Source organism: Camellia sinensis, chromosome 2 (assembly GCF_055761805.1).
Source record: "Camellia sinensis isolate YWXY chromosome 2, ASM5576180v1, whole genome shotgun sequence".
Lineage (NCBI taxonomy): Eukaryota > Viridiplantae > Streptophyta > Magnoliopsida > Ericales > Theaceae > Camellia > Camellia sinensis.
In genome coordinates, this window is record NC_138962.1 from 103,480,568 (window position 1) to 103,497,915 (window position 17,348).

Below are 17,348 nucleotides of genomic sequence, written 5' to 3' on the forward strand. Positions count from 1 at the left end.
TAAAATTGCCATTTTGAAATGCAACAAGAAAAAATCATCTATATATATATAAATAAATCAATTAAACACTGCAAAATATACACACCTCATTGAGCCAAGGACACTATTGACCCTTCTACCTTTGCTTGTCCTCCAATTTCATCACTGGAAAAAGTAACAATTAGTCAATATAATAGATCCAAGGTTAATCAAAACCAAAACTCATTCAAGGGGCCACTCCAAAACTCATACCCCTTCATATCTGCAATATATACTCAAATCTGGATTATTAACTTCATAATTGCATATATATAAATATATATATATATATATATACATATTCAAATCACAAATTTCATTCAAAATTTTGAGTGATGAGAGAAGATCAAAGTGAGCAAGCGGGTATTGAAGATAATACAAATAAACATAAACACTACTATAATAAAAAAAAATAACACTTACCAGAAATGGAAGCCAAAAGAACACTACTATAATTTGAAGTTTGATTTTGCACCTAATAGAAAATTCAGGTGCCTACACTATACAAATAACAGTGACTAATTAATCACAAACAGATACATAACCACTCAAAAAAGTAACAAAAAATTTCATCAATAATACAATATCAACTACTTACCTAGCAAACAAAAATCCAACTAATTTTAACCACCCAAAAAAGTTCTCCCCCCCCCCCCCCCCAATAATAATTAAGCAACCAATCCAATTTCCAAATGAGAAGAATCTGTTCTCTAGCATAAGCATTTTCTGATATGAAAATGAAGTCATTAATTAACCTACAAAAATCCTAAAAGTAGAGAAAGATTGCACTTGCAATTTTAGTGAAACTAACAGAATTTTAACAGAACACTGCTTACCTCTAATGTTCAAATTTGATTTTCAAATTTCATGTTTGGTTTGATTTTCAAATTATACTAAAACAGGGAAATCACAACATAAAAGCAGATGATGGTAAATTCAAAATATATCACCTTATCTTTGTACAAAACAAGCAATTATAAATCAGAATAAAGCATACAAAAGCGTTGCCATATCCTTTTTTTTCTTGTAGTGAATTTAACTGTACAATAATTGATTACTCATTTCCAACTTGCAAGTACAGTAACTGATCATGATCATGAGTTTTTTTTTCTTCTCCTAGTCCTTGGTGAGAAACAACTTCAAGATGGCAATAATAGATAAGACAAAATACACATCTTCTTCTTCAAAAATATTTGTAGTTAACCTGCTTTTCCTGAATATTCGCTACATCAAATGTTAACTTAGACCAGCCGAGGATATGATTCCTATGGCACTGATTACCCTAATAGGGAGAAATATCAAGTACAGGGCAATGAGGCCCACTCCAAGCCTCCTGGTAAGACGCATATCATTCCTTGGTAAAACAACAAGTGCCCAGATAGGTCCTGAGATGAGAAATCTCATAGTATAGAAGAGGCTTCTGTCTTGTGGAACAATGTACAAGCCAGGTTTCTCTGATCAGGCTCCAAGCAGCATTGAGATCCGCAAACCACCAAGTGTGTTGAACATCAGACTTGCATAGCATCCAGACAAGGTGATCTACATACCATCCCCACCATTCATTGCCAATGAAACATTTGACACTAAATCACCCATCGAGTTGCCCTATGCCAATACAGTTAATCCAAGGATTGATGGATTAACCCCTAGAATTACACCTAATCCTACCAACAGAGCAACAAGCTCATTTGCAATCATGTAGAACCAAACAATACTCATCAAAAATCCACCCAAAACCAATGGAAGTAAAAACTTCTAAGGTGGACGGTGTGATCTAGTGTACCGAAATGCAAGAAAACTGAGTGCACAACCAATGGAAACACTAAGCATATAAGCAACCTTTCTGCTTTTAGAACCCAGAGTCTTGAGTACTCCAGAGAAATGCCAAAAGAATGGGAGCAAGTGAAGCACTGCCTACAACGTAGAGACCTTTGACTAAGATTCCTCCTCAACTAGAGGAATTGTCAACCGGCGTGGCATTTTTAAAGGCAACTCCCTTATCGAACATAGTTTAGAACATGAGAATGACGAGTGCTCAGTTTCTATGCCATCATCAATCCAACCCCACACAAGTCTTTCATTGTCAGACACCTTAGCTGACTGATTTGAATATATTGCGACATTTGACACCCACATCTACTTAGGCAATGCATTACGGGACACGGTTGTAACACTTTCTCTGTCCATGTCAAGCAAAGTACTATAGATAGAGTCATCCTCTTGGTTCCCTTGAGAGAATGCACTTCCTTTGACAAGAAACAACAATGTAACAAAAACCAAATTCAACCTCCGAGCTTGTTTCCTCAAAATCTCATTTGCAGCAACAACAAATGCATAAACTGCATAAATCAAGACAAATGTGATGACTCCCCCCACAATCACCTTACCAACATACAAAATCAATGAAAGTGATACAAGAGTAACGAGCTGCACGTGAAATATGTGGCATGGGATACACTTCTCACATTGCTCTGACTTGGATCTCCATATAAGTGCAATTACTTTAAGTTATTCACACTTTAATGTATTTTCTTCTATATATTATGTTGTGGGTGTAATATTTAAATAAGTTACCCTTGTCTGTGATTTAAAACTAGTTTGCTTGAATTAGGTTGTACTAACTGCTTAAAATCTAAAATAAATTCTAATACTAATCATGTTAGCCGTGTCATGTTCGGATTGACACGACCTCAAGTAGGTTAGGTCAATGTTATGATATTTGACACGTTTAATTAAATGGATCATTTTCGTGTATCATGTTAGTGTTGGGTGTTTTAGACACAAATCCGCAATGACACGACATGACATGACATGATTCCTACCCCCACTTGGGATGAGGATATTCTTAGAGTGCGTTTGGATCAAGGATTTTTGAGAGATTTGTGGAAGGAAAGAAAAAAAAAAATAAGGGAAAAAATGTATGAAATAGAAGCTAATTTTTTTCCCTTCCCTATCTATTTTTCTCCCCATCCACATAATCTTAGAATTCTTAATTTAAACACAACCTTAAAGTTTCAAAGTGAAACACTGGAAATAGCATTCTTGATGAGCTGCAATACATGAGTTCAATGGTTGCCTTGTTGAACTACATACAGAAGACCTTAATGCCAAAGGGTTTTGATTTACTTGGACTAAAAAACAAGAAAAAAGAAAAAAAACCAGCAAGTTAGAGAGAGAACTAGTTAATAATACCTAGTGCGTTAAAGTTTTTAAATATCATTGTCCTAATGTTTCCCGTTGTTACTTTAAATGCCCGAAATTAAATTGAGAAAACTTAACAAATTCTTGAATTTTCGGATGAAGCATGATATATCAAGGAGATTTTTCAAAATTCAACAAGTATTAGATTCTCTGAGTGTTGAGAATGAATATTAAAATTAAAGACTCGACTCAGGAAATTGAACAAAAAACACTACTCTAACTTTAGTTTGAGAGTCATTAGAACCAAAGAGAAACTAAATTAGATCCACGTGTTTTAACTCTCCATATAGCTATAGAAAAACAAGAGGCACTTCAACATTATATTAATCCGTATGTTGCAAAAGAATCATTCCACAACTACAATGCCAAAATAAAATTAAAGTTGATAGCCATAGACTGAGGAATAATATTATCAGCCATTATGACAATAATGGGAAGAAATTAGAAGAGATAAATGAGATTAAGGCTTTGAATACACACACACACATATATATTATGTATGTCCACGTATACATATTTCGTCTTTTTCCTTTAGACAATTTTATACTTCACTCAATAGGAATTTTTTTTTTTTTTTGGGGGGGGGGGGGGTGCAGGTAGGTATTATGTTCCAAGTGCCAAACTAGCATTTTGCCTCAGAACATCAACTAAATTGAATACAGGATCAGAACTTTGTTCAAGTAATTGTGCTTCTACATCATTTATATGAGCAAGTAACAAAACATATTGTCTCTCAAGAATGCTCTTGAAAAGTGAATACCATGTGAACACTGAGGCCCTTGTGGCAAAGACTAGAAGAAAGTCAAATTCTAATAAATCAGCTACCTAAGCAGAGTTACAAATGAAGATGTGTCAAGAGACTTAAAAAGGGCCAAGAACTGCATTGATCCACAAATTGTGTTGGGTGTGGAAGTGAATGACTACAATGCTAACATTGTCAATCACATTGTAAACTTACTCAAACCACCAAAAACATCTATAATTTGCCACTAATGTACAAGTTAGCAGTCATCAAATTGAATTACTTTGCACGTACTCAAGTTTCATTGAACAAGAAGGATATTCGAATAGATTTTCCATCCAAACATTTTCACTTTATTCAGAACTTTCAGCAGCTAAATCTTCTACCAAAATGCCCATTAAAAACTCATTCCTTTTTAGGTGGCTACGATCTGCTGCTTATCATCTGAAGAACTGAACCGTATTTCTCTTCTTTGCAAATCCATCTCCCAATAATATGCTGATTAAGAGAAAAAAAGAAGGCCATTTTTAGTAAAGTGCCAAACCAGTATGTCATTAGCAAGCCTTGGGAAAAAAGGGATTTTACATATCAACTCAGCTTCAAAATCCAAAAAGCACCATGTGATGAGAGCTTCATTCCATTCCTGACACCAGTGCTTTCATCAATAAGGGAGAAAACTTTACATCAGCGTGGAATCCGTCAAACTTTCCAAATCATCACACACCAGACATTCAAATCCCTTCAAACCCTTTCTTGGAGATTGCACACAAAATCTATTGCCTTTGACGACGAGGGAATTGTTAGATTTGCATGGGTATTTCTGCCTGCACTAGCATTTTTTTTTTTTTTTTTAAGTTTTCCCATGACAAACCTCCATATTGTTGTGCAGAGCCTCAAGCATCCTCAACAACTACCTGCAATATAAGGAAACAAAACCATAAGTTGATAAGAGGTTCAAAGTAATATACATGAACACAATTGTAGTGGAGATGAGAAGGCAAGTGAATTTGCTTAATAACAAATAAATTGAAATTAGCAACCAAACTCAAGCTCACTTAAAGGAAAAAGGACCAAACTTCATCATTTTATTAACTATTATTGTAAAGTCTTAGCTACTCTATTAAGTAAAACATGAAATGACCAGTTCTTCCATATTGACATTTTTGGGGAGACAAAGTAACTATGGATTGCCCACATGGATTTTGACCAGATAAGGTGGCTTCCTAACTGTCTAATGTAAAATAGCATGCAAGGAGAAAGGCTCAAAAACACAAAGTGATTTTTGCAAGGTCTGGAAATTTAAATGATCAAAAGTCTTGCCTAGGAGTGTGCTGGAGGGACGTTTTTTCAATCATGGAAAGGACTTCTTCTCAATTATCTCCTTTTTTGATTTTTTTTTTCCTGTCTCTTATTCCTTTATTACCTACGAGAGTTTTCTACATTTGCCAAAGTACTTATCATGCAAATTTCTGGCATACCTTGAGAAGAGGCACAAAGACTTGCAGTGCAGTTTAGATGATGAGCGTGCATACATCCTAAAGTTTGTTTCCACAACAACAAAGCACTGAGAACCAAAAGGTAATGACAATAGTCAGTACATTTTTCTATTTAAATTTTCAACAAAACATTGAAAAAATACTGAAAAGCACAGTTTTACAAGCTACAACTGCAGGTTTTAACAGACTGAGGAAGTTGTCCTCTTTAGGGTTAAAAATATTCTCGACGCTCATGGAGGTGTATTTGTATTTGGTGGAGTAGGCGAACGTACTCATGAAACAGATGAAAAACAATATCAGCATTCCAAGTGAAATGGAACCACTCATTAGCTCTCGTCTTGGCAATTTCAAAAAAGAACAAATAACTTGAACTAATACAAATTGCTGAACCATTTATTTTGTAGCCATTGGAAACATTATGAAGCTAGCTAATAAATCATATGTCGCATTTCCATTGTTGATGTAATAGATTAATTTTCCCAAAATATATTCCATGCTGCCATGGATATGATACATTATGCTGTCTCTGGCACTGCTATATGTTCTGCATAAATGCGACACACCAAATTTTCGTGTCCCAACTAAGTCCAAAAAATTGTAAAAGTGGAATACATAATTCTAACTCTATTGAAATTAAACTAGAAGCCATGGTATGGACTACAAATAGATAACATAATGAAATTAAAGACAAAGGAAATTTTGTCTGCCAATTACCTGGAATTGAAACAGCAGTACAGGAAAAATGAAAGATCAAGAGAAAATGCAGTGTCTAGCTCAGATTGTGAATGAAGAACCTGGAAAAAAAATATTTTTGCGTGAGTTGGTGACAAGGATGAATTAGAGAACTAATGTATTCCCAAAGTAAAAGTGAACCATCACAACCTACAGAGTAGATTTTGATTGTCATCCATAGGTGAGCATGGAAGAGCATGAACATAGTGACTAAGATTTTGGATGATTGATAAGCTCCACATCTTTAGAGATTGTCACTTATACGGTTTGGGAGAGAAGCATTGTTGTCTTTTAAGGATAATAAAATTCTTTAATCTGCCAGCTATTCATTCTAAGCAAGACCCTAAAATTTAAAACTCAAAATTTATGCATAAGCTTATCATCAGTAAATTTCAAATTTACTAAAGCTAGAACCTGAAACAACTCGAAATTATAATGATTGTAACAATAGAAGAATTATGTTTGAGTGAGTTACTGTCGTGAAGAGTACCAAAAAGTGATGCTATACTTTTCAATAGACTTCAAAAAACCAGATTTATAAAGTTCAAAGCTTGTACATCATTTTTTTTTTTTCAGAATGAGATGGAATGCATGTTAAATGCACAATAGTAAAATAAAGATTCTCTTATGGTCCTAACAAAAATGCAAACTCAAAATATGACTGAAACATGGTGAAGAAGTAAAATTTTTGCTTCCATTCAGGTACTTGTAGAACAAAAGTGCAAGGATTCTATTGTTTACTTAAACATGGATGAATTAATGTGGGAACAAGTAGAATTTTAGAAAAATGGCAGTTGATTATGCATGAATTGAGCTCAGGGTGAGTAAAAACTGCGGAACAAACTTGATACATAAACTTGAAACCAAACAATCATCAATAGCCACCCCTTTGACAGAATATTTGCTAAACCTAGAAAAAATTCATCTCTTATGCTTTGTTTGTTTTGGCCGAAAATGCTTTTTCGAAAAATGTTTGTCACATTTTTGGCGGTTAGTATGATAGAAAATGAAAGTTAAATGGAAAATGTTTTCAATGGTCAATAAAAAATAAGCCTTTTGAGTGAAAAATGCTTTATGGAAAAATGTTTTCTATGGAAAAATGTTTGTCACATTTTTTCCCGGAGTGTAAAACATTTTTTGGTCTAAAGTCTTGCCAACACTACCACACTACCACCACCACCACCATTGTTGCCGCCACCCCCCCACTCCAACTAATGCCACCGCTAATGCAACCACTAGTACATTAGTTTCAAGTTGCAATCAAACATAGGAGATCATTTTGTAGAGAAAACATTTTATAGAAAAATAGGTTGCGTTTGGTTTACTTTTGGAATTGTGATTCTAATCAAAAAATTTCAAAACTCATAACTAAACACACAATTCAAAACTCAATTCAAAAACTATTTTTAAAATTCATAACACACAATTCAAACCTCTTTTCAAAAGTCATAACCAAACTCTTTTCCAAACGAACAGGGCACTTTTTCCATTAGCACCTATGAATAATACAAGATAAAATAACAAATGAGAATGAAAATTAAGAGAAAAGGAAATATTTGAAAGGAAAAAACAAAGAATGAATTGAAAAACAGAGCAGTGTGTTTAATAATAATTAATTAGTAATGTATTGGTAATTTCAACATTCACAACAAACTAAAACTCTCTTACGATCCAAAAGAAGTAGATAGTAAACTCTGAGTTGTGATAAAATCTGAGATGATATTGGTAATGAGAAAATAAATAAATAAAAATGGTATGACAGATGTTGTGTTTGTTTGTTTGTACCTTGCAGTTGGCCTATGATCTAGTAGAATAAATAATCGACTATTTTTTAAAGAGCCTATGATCTAGTAGAATAAATATATCTAAAGCTAAGACTCTCATTGCAAACAATTTTTAATATTTCATGTTTTGGAGTTTGTCGGAAGATTTTTGGAGTGGCAAAGTAGCGAGGATTTCTCGCTAGTGTCTGCTAAGATACTTTAGTCTTTGGTCAACCCCATCCGGAAAAGAGCCCGATTTTATCAAAGATTAGAGAACTATTTGTTACTATTAGATGAACTTCCCCTTATGTTTTCTTCTTATTGTTTTCCATATCGCCCACTTCATGACAAGTCTAAACAAATCAACAAGTAAATTTAAACAAACAAACAAACACAAAAACTCTATACGGTATGCCAATTTCTAATAGTTTCCTATATTTTTTTGAATACTTGCCTTGGATTTGAATTCTAAATAATACTCCAAGTAGGGTACATGGCTTCTCAACTCCCCTTTAATAAAGGAAGCCTAAATCCCTCCAACTACTAGAACAGATTGCCCACATGGATTTTGACAAGATTACGTGTGGCTTTGTAATTGTCAAATGTAATCCAGCATGCAAGCAGGATGGTTTAAAAATACAACTTGATACTAAAAAAGAAAAAAATCCCTTCTTGCATGGCAATGAAGTCTTAATGATCAAAAGTCTTACTTGACAATGTGCAATAGGGAGGTGTTTACCATTGTAGTCTTAGGAAAGGACTTTATTCTCAATTTTCTTCATATATCTCTTGCTCCTTTATTACTTATGAGAGATTTCGCCATGACTGGACAATAGTATATGAATATATTCTGAAAAGAAATTTATAAAAAAAAAAAAAAACTCATGACAATTCTAAAACTCAAAAAATAGCGACCCATTGCATTCAAAATTGTAGCTCTCCCCAAAGCCAAGAAGCATTGAGTTAAATCAAAGCAGCCAAAGTCTTTTATCAAGCATAATTTTGGCATACCTTGAAAAGAGGCACAAAATCTCGCAATGCAGCTTAGACAGTAAGTATGAATACATCCTAAAGTTTGTTTCCACAACAACAAAGCCCTGGAGAGCAAAAGGGTGACAACAACAATAGTTAGTGGGATTCACTATTTAAACTGTCCACATAGGCTGCGTTTGGTTTAGTTTTGAAAATAATTTTGAAACACAAGATTGAAAAGAGTTTTCAAAATTTGAAAATTTATTTGGTTGTATATTTTGAAATTAGTTTTGTAGGTTTGTAGTTTGGAATGATTTGAAATTTTTATGTAGTTGCATAGATGGATGTGAGAGAAAAAGTGATTGATTGATGTGTAGGATGTGAGAGAATGAGAGAAGAGATAGAAAAAGTGATTGAAAATAATTTTGAGAAAATTGTAAACCCAACAAATTTTGGGTTTTGAGCTCTCAAAAATTGTTTTCAAAACAAACCAAACAAGTCATATTTTCTATATTGTTTTCACAGAAAACTGAGAAAATATAGAAAAATACACTTTTACAAGTTGAACAACAAAAAGAGCATAGTATTCAAAGTCACAACTACATGTCTGTAAGTAGAGTCAGGGTAAAAATAAAACAAAAATGAGAATGAAATTCATCCATGCAGCAGAGGTATATAGATAAAAAAGGAAAAGGAAATATTTGAAAGAAAAATAAAAGAAATGAACGTAAAAACATTGTTGTGTGTTGATACAGGTGAAAAATAGAAGCTATAAATCAGAATTATTAGAGCTGATGTGGAGATGTAGTTGAAGACACAAAATGATCAATTTGAGTTGATCAAACCATAGTAGCAGGAAACTCTTAATTTGGTGATGTTTCTTACTAAGTATGACGCACGGGTACGAGCACGAATACTGGTACTCGTACAATACGTGTATGTTGATATGGTAAAATCCAAAGAAAGTAGGGTACAGGTACGGCTTGGTACACTTGTAAAAAAAATATTTATTTTTAATTTAGAGTAATGTAGAAATTAATTAAATGGTTTAATTTGTTAAGATCCAACATATAATTAACATTTAATGCAAAAAATAAACGTATAAATCAAAATTAAATGTCAATATATTAAATAATTTACAAACAATAGTTTAATTTTAAAATCATACCAACCATAAAGCTAAAAATAAAAAAAGAATTCTAGTGAAATGAGTTTTATCTATGTAGTAAAAGAATATATTATTTCAACTAAAGTACGGTACGACTTGGGTATATACTAGGTACGCTTGGGTATGTCAAAAATTAAAAAGAAAAATTTTAGGTACATGTTTTGTGTACCTGGTACGTATGCAGAAGCATCATGCGAGATACTATATGTCAGTAAATACTTGGTACAGGTACGACATGCTTTTCGAAATACCTATGCTTCATAGCTTACTAAGAAACGCAATTCCACGCTTTCAAATAAGAAACCAACAAGAAACTCGCTCATTTCTAGGAATAAACTCCCTTTCAAGTGAGATTGAATCTCTCAAGCATACAAATCTTAAAGAAATAAAAGAAAAACAACTCAAACTTATTATCGTACTTTCTATTTACATAATATTTATTTATATTTAATAAAAACAATTTGTAGTTGATATCAATCTCCAACAAAAATTCATATTTTAACAAATATATTACAACTAACTAAATAGAAAAAAAATAATTTTTAGAATATAATTATATATTTAATAATTTAATATATAAAATATATACATGCTCCAATATAGGTATGACAGATTTTGTGTTTGCTTGTTTGTAAGTTGAAAATTTGTTTGATAAAAATTTAAATGTTAAACTAAAATAAATTATTTGATAGGTATAAGATCAAACTTAAAATTCAAAATTCAAAGTTTAAATTTAAAATTTATTATTTTTAATTCTACTTTTTAAATTTTTATATTGTGATGGTAGAGGATGCAAATATAAATAAATCCACATTTGTGATAAAAATCTGAAATTGGTAATGATAATATAAATAAATAAATAAATAAATAAATAAAAATGGTAGGACAGATTTTGTGTTTGTTGGTTTGTACCTTGCAGGTGGCTGCTTATACTTCCAAATCTACTTGAGGAATGTATTGGATGATGGGCCAATATTCTTTCCCCTTTTCACACTTCTGTTTCAGTATTGGATTACATCCCCAGATCCGTAGATGCAAAAGCGAGGGAGGGAATCCTTGTTCTGGAAAGGTCGCAAGCTCAGGGCAGTGCCAGATCCATAGATGCAAAAGAGAGGGAGGCAACCCTTCCTTTGGAAAGGACGCGAGCCTAGGGCAACTCCAGATTTGAAGTCTTTCAAGAGAGGTGAGGTTTTGAAACTCCTCACAAGAGAGTCTTTCCAGATTTGGGAAACCGAAGATGGACAAATTGATGAGAGAGGTGGGCAGGAACATCCCTTCTTCTGGAAAGGACACCGTATCTCCCCACGGCCAATCTGGGCCATAAAGTTCGAGTGTTGTAAAAGAAGAGAGTTTGTGCAAACCCCACTCTAATGGAGATGGAGGCGGAACTGGAAGTTGACCCACGTCGTCCACTCTCCAATGCCCGATACAAAGTGAAGTGATGTTGGTGGGGAAACTCCCTTCCTTGACAAAGTAGGAGACCATCTCTGCTCTGCAATCAACTAAACCCAGCTCTTGAAGCGAAGTGAGTTGGTTGTTGTTATCACGACCACCAAGTGACAGGGGCTCCAGATTAGAACAACCGTATATCTGCAATTGATTGAGATTCTTGAGATTATTGGCTTCAGGTAAAGATTTGAGACTCCTGCAACCACCAATTTGAATAGTTTCAAGAGATGGACAATCAATTTTGATCCCTTCCTCTGCAAAAAGTGACTCCAGACTTTTACACGACCCAATCCCAAGTTGTTTTAGTGTGGATGGTAGCCCACCTCTTGACAATAAATATGTGAGTGATGCACAGTCAGAAACGTCCAACTCTTGCAGATTATTGAGTGTCATCAACTCGGGTACGGACTCCAAAGCATTACACCCTGAAACCCCAAGTTCTCTCAGCATAGATGGCAAACCTTTCATTGGAAAAGAGATCAGACTTGCACAATTGCGGATTCTAAGCACCCCAAGAGATGTGTATGTGTGCAGATCTTGTGGCAGTTTCTTCAGCATTCCACACTCTTCAATTGTTAAATACTCGAGTCTCGTCATGCAAGGCAGCCCCTCATGTTGCTGCTCTTTCGAACCTTCTCCTCCTTTTTCTTGCTCTTCTTCAAACAAGCAAACGAGTTTGGGACAATCAGAAATCTGCAAATGGCAGAGGGAGGGGAGACATACTTGTGTTCTCACCTTATTCTGCCACAATGTTATGAGTTCTTCGCAGTTACTAATGCCCAATTTCTCGAGTCCCATCAAATCTCGAGTAAACCATGTCGGTAGGAACGCCAATTTTTCAACATGAGAAATGCTCAAAGCAGTTATTGAAGTCAAATGCTTAGACATTTCAGTAGCCAGTAACTCTTCATCAATTGTGCTTGGATCGCAGAGGGAGTCGGGAACTGTAACATGGCTAATATCCAAGGTGAGGGAACCAAGTTCAATCGTGTTCTTCATCCCTAAGAGTGCTGGAAGGCTTGGGAGCATAACATTATTCATTGACAAGGATGCAAGTGATGGCTGAACGAGGCTCGAAACATCAATCAACAACTGCGGACAACCATCAATTTTGAGAGAATTGAGACAAGGAAGATCATTTGGTAATCTTCCAACAAGTTTGGGACAATTTATGATGGAAAGCTCACTGAGATGACTGAACGGCTGAACTCCCTCTGTTTCAAAAGCAGACCAATCCTCCCATTCTGTCATAAACTCAAAGCTCAGTCTCTCTAGAGAGGGGAAAGGTTTGGCACCACACTGCTGCCCATAGAACTCACAACCAAGGCACTTTATTGTACTCATTCCTTCAATGTAAAGGTCTTTAAGCACGGGCAGTTGTCCAAGTGGTGGCAATGATGTGCAATATTTACTACCTTTTAATCGCATGAATACCATTTTAGAGAATGAAACATCTCCAACCCAGTTTGGAAATTTTGTACTACCATACCCACTGATGGTGAGTCGTTCCAAAAATTTGAAAGGCCTCATCACGTCAAGCACATCCCTCTCAACTATGTCATTCTGTGAACTATGAGATTCATCCCATTCTAGTGATAACTCTTTTAACTCCTCCTTAGACATTAAATTGGCATCCACTGCTTCCTTAACACCACTGACATTCTCCATTCTTGATATGTGTATTGCCCCTTGAATATGTGATAGGTTTTTCAACTCTCCTATTTTACGCCCACAATCTTTACCCACCATAAAATTTGACAATGTTCGGAGATTAGTTAATTTACCTATATGTAGTGACATCTCTTCTGATGATGGAATATGCACGCCAGTCATGTCAAAGTGGCGCAAGTTCACTAGCCTCCCCATGTTTAGAGGCAACTTCTCAAGTTTAACACAAAATTTCAAAAACAAGACTTGTAAATTGTAGAGAGTTACCACCGAATCAGGTAACTTCCTAATTCGCGAATGGGATACATCAAGGTACCGTAGATGCTTTAGATCTCCAATGGAATCTGGTAGTTCATCAATCCCATAACAACAAAAACGCAGCTCACGTAAGCACTTTAACATTGGCAACAAATCATGAATCAAGTACCTTGTTGTGTAGTTGAATTCACTCGCCGAAAACCTTAAGAAGGTTCGTAAGCATCTGGCATCATCGAAAGCTTTGAATTTTCTGATTCCTTCATATTCACTACCAACATAAGATGAATGTCGAGCTTTATTTGAAATCTTGTTCTGCTTGCCGCCCTCTAAATTATTCTCCAACCTAAAACAGATGTCCCCTGCAACTGCTTGAGCCAAATCATTAATGAGGTCATGCATTATGAATAGCAATTTATTATGCCTCGACAATTGGAAAAATGACCTAGACACCAATTCGTGAAAATACCTGCGGCCTACATCTTCTATTTGTTCTCCACCTTCTGGGTGTTCAATTAAACCTTCTGCCATCCATAACAAGACTAATTCATCCTTCCCAAATTCGTAATCCTTTGGGACAATTGCACAATAACCAAAGCACCTCTTCAAATGGGAAGGGAGATGATGATAGCTCAATTTTAGTGATGGGAGAATGTGGCTTTCCTCGTATGGTTTATCCCATATATTGCTAGTTAGTACCATTTTCCATTCATGCTCATTTTGGTTACATTGTAATAAGCCACCGAGAGCCCTTGCTGCTAGTGGCAAGCCTCCGCACTTAGCAACAATTTGCCTACCAATTGATTCCAATTCTGGATGTTCACTAATATTTATATTCTTGAATGCATGTTGGGCAAAGATTGACCAGCAATCATCAGGTGATAACTCTTTCAAATCGTGGTGTTCAATTGTACCCACCTGTCGTGCAACAGTCGTGATTCGCGTTGTCACAATGATTTTACTTCCATGTGCTGCAGCTCGAAACGGAGATTGTAGTGAACTCCACTCTTCATCTCTATAGTTCCACACATCATCTAGGACAAGCAAAAACTTTTTTCCTGCCAGTTTGTCCTCAAGTTTACGTTGAAGGGTATTTAACTCTGTCGAATTGCATGAATCAAGATTGAATTCATCCAAAATTGCCTTTGTTATTCTCTTAACGTCAAACTCGTCAGATACACAAACCCACGCTTTCAGATCGAAATGGCTTTTGACACCATTATCATCGCAAATGAGTTGAGCCAGAGTAGTCTTGCCAACCCCACCCATGCCCACGATGGGAATGACATCGACTTTGTTTTGAGTTGCTGCATCTCTGAGAAGCAATTCAATAATCTGTTTTTTCTTTTCTTCTCTGCCATAAACACAAGGCTCTTTCACCAAATATGTAGTTTCTGGTCTCTGCCACACATTTGTAGACTTCATCCCCCCAATAGCCTTTTTGACCAAACCAAGTTCCTTAATTCTTGTAGTAACATCTTGTAACTGACCATTGATCTCCTTCAACTTGGACTCAATTGCGAAATTGAATGAAATTGTACTTGGAGTAAAACCAGTGCAACAAGTAGAAAGGAGGAATCGTCGTACCTTCCTACATGTGTTGGCCTCACCAACATCAACATCAGCATCAGCATCAGTCTCTGCCCTGATCAGCTTCTTGTGTAGAGCTTCAGTGGCAAACTCGTCCAGCACATCGTCCGCATCATAAGCCAAATGCTGGAGCTCTTTCAGCCACTTATTGACAGCCCTGTCGGATATCTGCTTCTCCTCTGCATCAGCAAGAACATCGTTTATATCTTCAAATGACTTCTTCAGCTTCTTGATGGAAGTGTTGACACCCTCACGACACGCCAAGCTGATTAAATCAGCGGACAACAACTTGTCAATCACAGCTTGAAGCAGCGGAGAGATAAAGATCCCCACCACATCCATGTCTACTCGTCTTTGTTGTGAAAGAGCCCAGGAAGGAATGTAAGAAACAAAGCAATATGAGAGAGAGAGAGAGAGAGAGAGAGAGAGTTGAGAGCAAATTTTTGGAACTCTGCAAGTTTCTGTTTCAAACAAGTTTGGTAGGTAGGTAATTGAATGAAGAATATGATTTTGGATGGTTCTCTCTTTTCTCTAGCAAGCAGGGTATAAAGCAAGTAAGGCCTTCCCTCCCTCCCTCTCTCCCTACTAGCAAGCAGGGTATATGATTCGGGACAAACGTTTTGTATAATTTTTTTGGTTGGTGAAAAGCAGGGTATAAAGCAAGCAGGGCCCTTCCTCCCTCCCTCCCTCTCTAGCAAGCAGGGTATATGGTTCTCTGTTCTCTAAGTATGCAGGGTATAATTTTTTTCCGTACAATTTTCTAATTAAAAAATGATGCTATGTTAAAACAAATAAATAAATGCAAATAAAAGTTCGAAATTTTAAGACAGAAAAAAAAAGGTAAATTAGAATGATTACCTCTGAGATTTATATACACATATATAATCAGCTTTACAAGTTTGGTATAATTATATCATTCTTCTCTTTGGTAGAGTTAAAGTGCCTGAAACTGATACAAAAGAAAATAAGATAAAATACACATTTCAAAGTAAAATAAATTACAATATTATTTTTTCATTATACGACTAACAAATTAGTGATGAAAATAAGACTAAATATTATGTGAACTTTAAAAGTATCAAAAAATATTATGTTTAACTTTGTGAAATTCGATGTATATTTTCTAAACTCTATGTATATTTTCTAAACTATAAGACAGGTTAGTGCAATTTACTCCCAAAAAAAGAAAATGAAACAACAAATATATCTAGAGTTTCTTACCGAACTCCAATTTTTTTTTTTTTAATAAATAAAATTTTTAAATTCAAGTTGTAAACTTTTTTTTAAAAAAATATTACTTTAACTTCGAAGCCGTGTTTTGAAAATACCTCATAAATATTTTAAATTTCAAAAAAAAAAAAAAAAATTATTTGGATATGAGAATTTTATTTTTAAAGTACTTGTGTTGGTAAATAAAATATTAAAAAAAAAGGGTTCCCTATAGGTCGGTCAAAATAAAATTAAGGGCTGGTTTGGGGTGTCCTAAAAAGTGCACTTTTTGTCTTTTTGGATTAAAAAAGTTGAGAAAAAAATATGGAGGTTTGGGTTAATAGTTATAAACTTTAATACTTATAGGCCATGTTTGATTCACAACGTCAATAGTGAGGTATTAATAATGCTATCAAATTAGTGTGGTATTAACTATCCCACCCCTACCCCATTACTAATAATCCTACAAATTTGTTGGATTAATTATCCATTGGATTAATAATCCTAAACCAAAATGTCAAAACAAACATAGGATGATTGGACCCACGGATTAATAATCTCAATCCCATGCTTTAATCCTTCCAATCAAACATGCCCATAGCCTTCGTTTCACATGTCAGGCTTTTTAGTTTTTTAGCTATTTTAGTCATAAAAAAAATAAAATAGGTTTTTTAATCTAATAAGATAAAACACCGCATCCAAATCATAACCATTTCATTTTTTTCTTTCACAAAAGTCAAAAAAATCAAAAAATCTATCTCAAACGAGAGTTTTTAGTTTTAAGCTAAAAAAGTCAAAAAGCCAAAAAATCAACCCACATTCCAAACGAACCCATCGAATAAAAACAAAATGAAATGGAATGCAACCATTTGAATGATAATTCAATTTTCAAACTCCCTAAGATTATTTTAGGAATTGGATTCTCATTGCTTAAATAATAAAGTGTAAAGTGTTAAAAAAATAAAAAATTCAAAAGACAAAAGGAAAAGAGAATATAATATTATTAATAATGGTAGAGCATCTCGTCCTCTCTCTTTTTTCTTACATAAGCTTAATAATATTCTTCGTTGCTTTTCCAAAAAAAA

General features: G+C 34.7%; 2 protein-coding genes and 1 pseudogene across 5 annotated transcripts; all 3 read right to left on the minus strand.

Moving 5' to 3' along the window:
• Nucleotides 1-1,125: 1,125 nt before the first annotated feature.
• Nucleotides 1,126-5,784, minus strand: LOC114284728 (cation/calcium exchanger 4 pseudogene; annotated as a pseudogene).
• Nucleotides 3,891-15,629, minus strand: LOC114317663 (putative disease resistance protein RGA3). 4 transcript variants are annotated; one of them, XM_082915326.1, is made up of 8 exons: nucleotides 13,934-15,629; nucleotides 11,005-13,832; nucleotides 8,964-9,049; nucleotides 8,692-8,802; nucleotides 7,623-7,685; nucleotides 6,172-6,251; nucleotides 5,440-5,525; nucleotides 3,891-4,875 (listed from the first exon to the last, which is right to left on the minus strand). In XM_082915326.1, exons 1-2 carry the CDS (start codon nucleotides 15,394-15,396, stop codon nucleotides 13,811-13,813), a joined length of 1,485 nt encoding a protein of 494 aa, XP_082771452.1. In that variant the 5' UTR covers nucleotides 15,397-15,629; the 3' UTR covers nucleotides 3,891-4,875; nucleotides 5,440-5,525; nucleotides 6,172-6,251; nucleotides 7,623-7,685; nucleotides 8,692-8,802; nucleotides 8,964-9,049; nucleotides 11,005-13,810. The 4 variants fall into 4 exon arrangements, with proteins under 4 accessions (XP_082771452.1, XP_082771455.1, XP_082771453.1 ...); XM_082915329.1 differs by lacking the exons at nucleotides 7,623-7,685; nucleotides 8,692-8,802 and having other exon boundaries at nucleotides 3,891-4,459; nucleotides 4,547-4,875; XM_082915327.1 differs by lacking the exon at nucleotides 8,692-8,802.
• On the minus strand, nucleotides 11,020-13,611 carry LOC145816702 (putative disease resistance protein At3g14460). Its single transcript, XM_082912602.1, has one exon. It carries the CDS (start codon nucleotides 13,609-13,611, stop codon nucleotides 11,020-11,022), a length of 2,592 nt encoding a protein of 863 aa, XP_082768728.1.
• Nucleotides 15,630-17,348: the final 1,719 nt, after the last annotated feature.

Coding starts and splice junctions, on each gene's coding strand:
- LOC145816702 (XM_082912602.1), bottom strand. CDS start 13,611: ATGTTAAAGTGCTTACGTGAGCTGCGTTTTTGTTGTTATGGGATTGAT.
- LOC114317663 (XM_082915329.1), bottom strand. CDS start 15,396: ATGGATGTGGTGGGGATCTTTATCTCTCCGCTGCTTCAAGCTGTGATT. Junction 13,833..13,933: donor ATAGAAGATGTAGGCCGCAG/GTATTTTCACGA, acceptor TGGCTCAAGCAG/TTGCAGGGGACATCTGTTTT.